Source organism: Montipora foliosa, chromosome 7 (assembly GCF_036669935.1).
Source record: "Montipora foliosa isolate CH-2021 chromosome 7, ASM3666993v2, whole genome shotgun sequence".
Classification (NCBI taxonomy): Eukaryota; Metazoa; Cnidaria; class Anthozoa; order Scleractinia; family Acroporidae; genus Montipora; species Montipora foliosa.
In genome coordinates this window covers 17,516,268-17,526,267 of record NC_090875.1, presented here as the reverse complement: position 1 = coordinate 17,526,267, position 10,000 = coordinate 17,516,268, and the positions used below count along the sequence as shown (strand labels likewise).

Genomic DNA, 10,000 nt, shown 5'->3' with positions numbered 1-10,000 from the left:
ATTTCTTTTGATATGGTCTTTCTGCTGCACGAAAGCAAATGGTCGGTTTTGGAAATAGTTGATTTGCAACCAATTTTTAGACACAGATGACATTGCTGCAATGTACAATAGACCTTCTTCCTTGTACATTTTGTTTTCCCAATACAAATCATGTGATAATACTCGGGAGCATTGGTCCTTTGTTTTGGTCATTAAAAAGAGCGCATGCAAGCATGAGTATGTCTGCATGCACTCTTTTTAATGAACAAAAGAAAGGACCAAACCTCCTGAGTATTATCACATGATCTGTATTGGGAAAAGAAAACAAAATGTACAAGCGAGAAAGGTCTATTGCTGGTGCAGACGAAAAAAAGGAGCTAATTTTCGTCCACCAACATAGTGACGTTGACGTCACGTGAAAACAATGAAATATTTCAAAATAGTAGGAAACTGCGCGGAAAACGTCCTTTACTCGTGCTTTAAATGGGATATGTCACGGCAGTGCAGTTCATTTTGAAAAACCTTAAATAACAATGACCACAACCAGGTTTTCTGAGCCCGCGAGACTGAGCACCCCAGCAAACCATTGTTTTAACGAAAACCGCTGGGCAGCAACCTGTTTCTGGTCATTGCTGTCTAAGGTCTTCCGTTCATTTTGTTATTCGCCCCCAACCTCGTTCCCAAGGAACGACAATGGATGCAGAGAAGAGAGACCCTGGGAACGAGGTTGATTCTCCCGTAATCGATCTGCAACTCGACGTTATTCAGGAGCTCATTAAGAGGAACCTCTATCGCCCATACTTGGCCTTGGACTCAACCCTTTCTCCAGTAGATTTATTTATAGAACGCTTCCCTTGGGAGATTCAGCACGCTCACTGTTGTAAAAGCCAATCAAAACAGAGCTATCTCAGCGTCAAGGGAATTATGATACTTTTCGAGGGAAAAACCTGTTCCTAAAAATAAATTTACTCGGGAAAGAGTTGACTCAAGGAATTAGTGGAGATGGAGGCTCCGCTTGATGAGCTCCCGCCTTAACCCACAAAATTACTTTTAAACAAAACAGTTCATCTTTTAAAAAACAGTTAGGCTGAACAGCGTTCCAAAACTCCGATTAAAATCTTCTTCAGCTTTGCCCATTCCTGCCTCCTTCTGTATTTGATGTTTTATTCAAACCTTCCTACATTGTTGCAAGTAGTTATTTTTACGTTTATTGATTTAGTTGCCTGTTCCCATGCAGTCGCTGAATATGGCCATATGGCTAAATGTCGATCGGTGACACAACCTCTTTAAAAACACCCATTAAGTGGAGCGGCACTTAACTACAGAATAGCAATGGTTGCTAAGGAGGCGTTTTAGTCAAGTGCCCTACAAAACGATTGCATGGATGGTTCTATAAAGCAACTTTTTCAATGAAAATCTGACATCACTTCAATCAGCATGCGCATGCGCAACTAGTCCCAGTCCTCTGCTGTGCGTTTCAGGGAAAACATGTACAAACTCTCAGGAAACGAATAGAAGTGGCGGTTTTTTTTTTACCGGTTGGGAACTGCCCCATCATTTTTCCTAAACTGTAGCATGGAATTTCTATTTGTCCAAAAAATGGAACCGATATTTCGAAAAGTGTAGTTAAGGAGGGCCTCATGACGTCATAACTTTTTGAGAAATACCTTTTTTTTTTTTCGTGATCCATGCTACAGATTTTTTGTTAAACTGATCTCGTACTGTTGCGTTAAAAATTGTGAAAAATAGTTAACTCGCTGAGTTTTTAGGCATTTTCTGTTTTGGTGACGTAATTTACCAAATATGGTTGTGGGACGATCCAGACAAACTAATGTTAAAAAGGACACACTTGGTAACTGTAGAGCTAAAGGGACTCGAGAAATGATGGTTTGAAGGGGTCCATAGCAACGGTTTGGTAGTTAAGAGCCACCCCCTTAAAATTTCAGAAAGATGTTAACTGACTTTGTTCCAACACAGATATACACGATAAATTAATATTTGACTTTAAAAAGATAACGAAAGGCTTGAGTGTCTGAAGTCCCTGTCATTTCACAACAAAAAACAGTACTAGTTAGCCGTTAATCCAATAACAACATGAGTGGGCAAACATCATTCTTCTTGTGGTTTAGCTGATGAGAATACACAATTTAGCAGTCAATACGCAGGTTACATTTGCATGACAGAGGCCAGCCATTAAAAGGCAATTGGTCTCTAGAAGAAAATGTCTTCATATGGTTTGTAATTGACGCACTGTCGCCCCAGGGTTCCATAAGAAGGATTTTATGGGTTAATTGCGTGCTACTGCCGGGTTGAAGTTTCAAATCATTTGAATTGTCATTTCCTCTACCAGTTTGCAGAGCTAAACGTCCGCGGCAGCGTGATTCTTGATGCCTTTGCTTGGAAAAGAAATCCCCAGAATAGTACATTCATAATGTGCCAATCAATGCCTGTACCGAGCATTTCCGATTTATTAAAATCTTGTTATGATGGCATGCATATTTCAGAGTATATTTATTTCGTTCTTGATACCGCGCGGTTGAAAGGCAGACGAAGAGAATCGTCTGTAATGATGCGGTTTTCCCTCTGGATGAATGCCATATCCTAAGGTGCCAATATGATAATGATAATATAATAATAATAATGATCATACGGACTCAGAAAAAGGGCCTGGAGGAACAGACAGCACTGATGCATGCTCTTCTAATTAGAGGAAGATGGAATAAGTGAATCAAGAAAGGAAATGGTAATAGGTAACGCAAATTACAAGAAGTAAATACAAGAGTCCATCACCTCTTGATAAATAATAAATCATCTTTGTAACAGATCTCATTTCATTCTTGTACCAAGAGCAAGTAGGGTGTAATATTGAAACATTCACATTTAGAGAAAAATTAAAATGTCTTAAACTGGCATGAAACTTTTAAGGAATTTGATGAGTAACGGGAATTAAATGAATGCTTCCTACAAGAAGCCGAAAAAACAACTGTTTCATTAAGCGGATGAACCCTAAAAATAAACTCTAACCCTAAAACTCTAAAAAAGAACTCTAACGTGACAAGAAAAAGATGGAAAGGACTGAATCAGATGAATCGAAGAAAATGAATGTGTCATTAAATGGACTGCACTTAATCGAACGGATCTTCATTTCCTTATCACCCAAGACATTAGACGGCTGATCGCCACTCATTTTTAAGCTTCTAAAAAATAGCAGAGCAGGGTCACAGATAAGAAAGAAGTGTGGATTAAAAACATCTCAAAGAAAATGTTGATGCAAAAATGCTTAAAACGATATTTGTGGACGGAGAAAGAATATGCGGCAACGGTACTGACGAGATAGTCCTGAATATGTATTGAATATTGTGTCGATAGTCTGTATTGGATACTTGATTAAAATGTTAGCTTCTATTTTATTTTTCTTTTATAGCCTCTGCATTTTGCCAGAAAAATCTTTCTCTCGGCAAATTGGACACATAAAGGATATGCGATAGTACGACTAAGATAGTCGTGAATATGTATTGAATAAATTATAAAGTGTCGGGTACATATAATGTTGGCCCCCTATTTTATTTTCCTTTCATAGCCTCAAAATTTTACCAGAAAATTATTTCTCTCCGGAGAATTGAGCATGTCATTACAGCTTAACTATTCATTGGTCGCATTTCAGCTTTGGGAATCGGAGTCGATATTAAAAACCCCCATTGCCAGCTGCTAGGATCCTTTTTAACGAGACGACTTTTTCTCCTAAGAGCTCCTCATTCAATTACAAACAAACTTGATTGAACTTATTTTCAACTTCAGCACACCTGCCATTTTCCAAACTTAAAGCTTGACTCCAAAACGAAAGACTGTTTTAAAAAATTATTTATGGACTTATTTTATTATGTTATCAGTAGGTCATTGAGCAGGTGCCGTTTGGCCTGTAGAATATTTATTCAAAGCTCTTTTCAATATTTCCCAGCTAAGTAAACACAACCCACGCAACGATTGTCCTCAGAAATATAGCATATAAGTAGAAGTGTTAGTTGATGGAATTCGATCAAGTTATAATTAAGAACGGAGGAGAAACTTTCAAGAGGTGTTCGAAAGCAAATGGTTCTAAATTTCTGTCGCAACCGGAATCCGCTTACTTATAGTAAAACGCTATGGATGTAGCTATGTCATCGTTACTGTCGTATGTGACACGGCATTGTTATGCACAAGTGGGTCTCACTATAGTATTATAATATTTTTGTTTAAGGACGTGACACAAGGACATAATCCTTGAAATTCGCTCCTCTCGTGTTCACCTATTAACGCCCACATTCTTAGCCAGGCATTCGTGAGCCCAGTGATTTCGCAAACGCAACGAAGTGCGTCATTTATTTCGAAACACGTCTCGGCTTTATATTACCACAAAGACCACAGAGGAAAAAAGACGAATCTACTTAGCATAACTGCAGTTTCACTTTTCCAACGCTATCATGGCGAGTGTTGAAAATCTGGTCATCGAGTCCATCACATTCAAGAATTCGCGAGCTGTAAGAATATGGCAAGTAATTACTACTGTGACTTTCATTGTCGCTGCTGTGGTTACAGCCTTGCTGATTTGGCAGGTCTTAAAAGACAACAAACAATGCACCTCCAAGCAAAACGACAATGAGAAGAATGGTGGAATACTAACGAGCCCTAGCAAGACTGATCCGCCGAAGGTTTTCATTCCGTGCGCTCGACAGCCCAGCCCCCTTCCCCTGCCAGACTCCATTCCTGGGAATCTCACGAGAGCTCTGGATAAGATTAAAGATCTAGTTGAGTCGGCTGTCAACCAAACGGCTCAGCTTCCTGCGATATCACTTAACCTGTTTTATCAAGACCGCGTCCTATTAAGCGAGCATTTTGGAAGCAAGACCTACAGGACCGAAAATATGCCCAATGCGAAAACAGTGTACAGGATTGGCAGCATCACCAAGCTTTTCGTGGTTTTGATGGTGTACAAATTTTACGAAGACGGATTGATTGACTCGCTTGATGACCCTTTAAGTAAATATTACCCAGATTTTCACATTCAAAATCCTTTCACGGCGAGGAATATCACCATAAGGCAGATTGCTAGTCAGATGTCTGGTCTTCCTCGAGAGGCACCTTGTTTCTACACCTGCGTGAACGCCACGACCCAAAATCAACTCGAAGCATTGAAAAATCGCAGTCTCGTATTGCCGCCTGGAACAATGCCATCTTACAGCAACGTTGGTTACACTTTACTTGCGAGATTGCTTTCTGAGAAACTTTTAAACAATCAAACCTTTGAGGAATGGGTAACCCAGCACATTTTGCAGCCCTTGAATATGACGAAGAGTGGCTTCAATATCACCCAAGACCTACTTGAAAACCTAGCTTATCCGCATCATCCTAATGGAACGCGGATGTCATTTATGGATATCTACTGGTTAGCCCCGACTGGCCAGATGTACTCCACTTCGGAGGATATGGTTAAGCTTGGGATGATGTTTATCCAACCGTCCAAACAAACCCTCTTTCTACCAGGGTCCCTTTGGGAGATGATGTACCCTATGAGTATTGCCCCCGATGGAGTAACTCTCTGGGGAAGTCCCTGGGAAATGGAATTTCAGGAGAATTACCTGGTCCGGAGTAAAGGAGGGGCGATAGATTCGTACGTGACTTCGTTCGCCGTTGTTCCAGAGCTTCAAGTTGGTATGAGCTTGATGATAAGTTCAAAGGATTTTTTACTAAGGAGACCTCGTAATTGGGATATCTTTAATATACTTCTCCCGGCACTGAATGAAACTCTTATCGAGTTGGAAGACTTATCACAATTTCCAATCGACTCGGAGCCTTACATTGGGAACTACACGTTGACAAGAACCGACCCCCTGGCGAGAACACAACAGACAACGTTTGCTCAAATTGTGGGAAAGAAGAACTTTCTCGAGGTGTCATATTATCTTGATACCAAATTAAACCAGTTTGAGGCTCATTACATTGGAAAAAGACTGATATTCCAAGCACGCTTTACGAAACCTTCATTTTCGTGTCGACGAGAAAGACTGGGGCAGTTCGAAGATCTTCATTTTCTTCCATTTAATGACGACGACCTGTCGCCGGGATTCGAGCTTCCAGGGTCTCTACTTACTGCAAGTCGAGTTCAACCGTAAATAAAGCAAAACATAGAATGAGACATAGAGTGATAAAGTGTGACGTCACAAATATTTGAAATTATGAAATTATGGGATTCATTAAGATCTTCAGAAAGTGCATGATGAAGAATGGCCATTTGCGAAAAATCAGCATCTTATTGCAGTTTGGGGGTAAGATATTAGCCCTTCCATGCTCCAGTAACTCCATACAAAGACAAAATTATAAGGATTTGTATGCAGTCATATTGCATATTGCAACAATATACTGATTTTTAGCAAGAGGCCATTCTTCATCATGTACTTTCAGAATATCACAGTAAATCCCATAATTTCATAAATTTAGTTTTTGTGACGTCATCACTTTACCACTCTATATTCACTCGCAGGAATATCATTGTAATATAAAGAATTTAAAATTTAAAAGAGGCAATGTTTTGCAGTGGATAAGCAAGTCAGGAGGGTTGTCCAATAGGCCATGTCTGAATTCATGTCTGCCTCCTCTTCAAAGCGAGTCTAAGTGCGAAGCTTTTCTTAAGAAAATTAGTTTTCATTCTTATGTAAAGTAGGACTTATTTCCATAACAAAAATCTCGCACGTAGACTCGCTGTGAAGAGGAGGCAGACATGATCTCGGAAATTCTCTTTTATTATAGAAAAGCCTTCGACTTTATGGATCATAGAGTACTTGTAGAGAAATTGGGCAGGTTAAATCTGCCCACAAGAATTATCAAGTGGATCATAGATTTTCTTTCTAATCGTTCCCAAAGGATCAAACTATCTGAAGGCTGTTACTCCGAGTGGGGTTCAGTGCCCTCTGGGGTCCCTCAGGGAACAAAACTAGGCCCACGGCTATTCCTTGTACTCATAAATGATTTAGATGTTAAGAACTTAGCTAATGTATGGAAATACGTCGACGATATGACCGCATCAGCAGTCGTTGCCAAGGGCAACCGAAGTCGTGCCCAGGAGATCGCGGACAAGGTTGCGGAGTGGTCTACGCAGAACAGAGGCAAACTCGATAGCGACAAGTGTAAGGACCTCAGGATATCTTTTGCAAAGGATGAGCCCCAGTTTGTGTGTATTGTAGTAGATGGTAAAGAACTAGAGAGGGTGACTAGTACTAAACTACTAGGTTTGACCATATCGAGCAACCTTACGTGGAACGATCAATTACTGACGTAATCATGAAAGCGTCAAAGCGTCTGTATTTCTTAGTGCAATTAAAAAGATCAAGAGTTCCTCGGCAGTATATGTCCTCCTTTTACACCGCTTGTATACGCTCTGTTCTTCCGTACGAAGCACCTGTCTTTTTTTATACCCTGCCAAAGTACCTAAAAGACGAGTTGGTGCGAGTTGAAAAGCGGGCCATGTCTATAATATGCTCAGGACTACCCTACCAGGAGGCCATCGAACTAGTGAACATTGTCCCTATTGTAGATTTCATCATCGGGCTATGCACTAATACTTTCGACACCATTATTAAGGACCCAGAACACCGTCTGAACGGTTTAATACCATTTAGTGGACCGTCACGTTATACTCTTAAGGTTCAACAGGAGTTTTACCGCACCTAAGTGTAAGACAGATCGTTTTATAAATAGTTTTATTATTAGATTTTGTGTTGATAATATATGTATATAGATTCTTAGTTTCCCTTTTTATCATATTCGTTATACTTTTATTTTATTGTGCTTAGCTCTATACATACTTTTTATCGATTTATTACTTGTAAAAATGCAATTCAGCCTTCGGGCTGCAATGTATTGATCATCAAACTATCTATCTATCCAATTATTTATCTATCCATCTATGGCCTATTCAGTTACGTAACGAAATTCACGTTAGACTGGTGGTGTAGGCGTCACGAAGTGACCCTGTAACCATGACCTTAACAAAAACCCTAACCGAAAGTAATACATGCATGACACTTAAACAACTTATGACACATTGTGAAGTGTCTGCAGCAGTATATCGGACATGTATGGGTTCTGTATTCATGTTCCGCTTAAGAACTAATTAATTGCTTCCTGTAGGTTTGGGTTCCTAAATTAATTTTGTTTCGTTTGTTTACTTCAAGTTGGTCTTTCGTAATATTTAATAGCCCTTTCACGGTTAGTTTTTTCTCATTTGCATTACAAAATAATCTAGCATGTATGTTAGGCAATTTCGGGCTATTTTGTAGTTTTAGCCCGAAATTGCGTCGCATCCACGTTAGATTACATTGTAATGCAAATGAGAAAAGCTAACCGTGAAAAAGGCTATTAGCCATTATCAAAATACCATAATACTCTACTTTATTTTCTATTGGGACTTTTAATGGTCCCAAGAGAAACTGGAAACAATGCTTATGCAAAATATTGTAGGGACAAACAAAGAGTATTATGGTTTTTTTGATAGTGGCTGATAGACCTTAGTAAATTTTCAGCTCCGACTATTGCATTTCTAGCCTGACTCCGACTATGAGCCAATAGTCGAAGTTTTACGTCATATGGAAAATAGTGCGCCAAGATGCTCTTTCCGGACGCTTTGTAAAATTGTGGAAATAAAAATCGGCGGCAAAACCCGGTTTGAGAATTTATTAAAACAATTATTCCATTCGCCCTTGTTGGATATGAAGTGATTATAACCAACGCGCTCGTTGGTTATTTTATCACTTCATATCCAACTCGGGCTCATGGAATAATTGTTATTTATTCACGATAACCGCCATGTTGGATTTGCTGTTATCATGCAAATTAGCTACACACTTCTGAGGGGGCAAACAACACCAGTTCGAGAGATTATAACGAACATCTTAGCCACACAGATGATTTGTTTTACGTTCATTGAATGTTTATCACCTAAGTAGTAAAACAGAATGATTACACAAGTTACTTCGATGTTTTTTAGTGAAAAATGAGCATATAACGAAGTAGAAAGTCAAAATGTCGGAGGCAATCAAAAGATACAAAATTATTATAAAAGGTACTTAATTCTAAATTCTAAAATGTACTTTTAGCGATGTTAATTCAATATTTCGACGAGCCGATTTTCTGCAATTTGCCTTTATTCCAATGTTTGCCCCCCCCCCCCCCCCCGGCATAACACATGGCTAATTTGCATGGCAATTTGAAAACCAACATGGCGGCGGCTATCGTGAATAAGGGCTATTGGGAGAAACTATAGATAGGTGTTTTTCACCGCCATGTTGGTGGACGAAAACAAAAGATCTCTCATGATCATTAGCTCTTTTTGTTCGTCCACCAGCAATTGTACATTACAACATTGTCAGTGTTATCTGTGTCTCCAGAGATCGTTGCAAACAATCTATGCAGCACCGCATAGAGCCACCGCATTCCAATTAGTCGAAACGATATGCTATCGCAATTCATATGGAGAGAAGGGAATATTTGCTGACGTCATCGTTTGCATTTTGTTTCATTAACACCGAAGGTATTATGCTATTTACTAACAAATTGACTTTAAAAGGTAAAAAAACTTGTTAAGCTTACGTAACTCTCCAATTTTAAGCCTTTTAGCTTTGATAACGAGCCAGTTCAAGAAACGGCGACGGCTACGACCACGACATCGCCACAAAACAGTAATATCATTGGTTAAAAGAGCATAAATAATCGTGCTGCACGTGCAGCACGGATTTTAGCAAGTGGGCTTGCGGTCCTCTGCATAACGACGACGTGAAATCAACAAATTTGAGGTTTTGATGACGACTGAAGCATACAAAAGAGAATCTTTCATTCTCTATTTTCACTCTGAAACCGCTCGTACCAATTAATTTTTAGGATACTTTGCCCATATTGTAGGATGTGAATAAAACTGAATGATAAAGCTAAGTTATATTTTGAGGAGACGTTTTTGTCGACCGTCGCCGTCGTAGATCTTAGGCCCCGTCTA

General features: G+C 39.5%; 1 protein-coding gene across 1 annotated transcript; it reads left to right on the top strand.

Moving 5' to 3' along the window:
- The first annotated feature begins 3,973 nt into the window (after positions 1 to 3,973).
- Positions 3,974 to 9,103, top strand: LOC138010929 (putative beta-lactamase-like 1). The gene has a single exon (XM_068857937.1). It carries the CDS (start codon positions 4,440 to 4,442, stop codon positions 6,126 to 6,128), a length of 1,689 nt encoding a protein of 562 aa, XP_068714038.1. The 5' UTR covers positions 3,974 to 4,439; the 3' UTR covers positions 6,129 to 9,103.
- Positions 9,104 to 10,000: the final 897 nt, after the last annotated feature.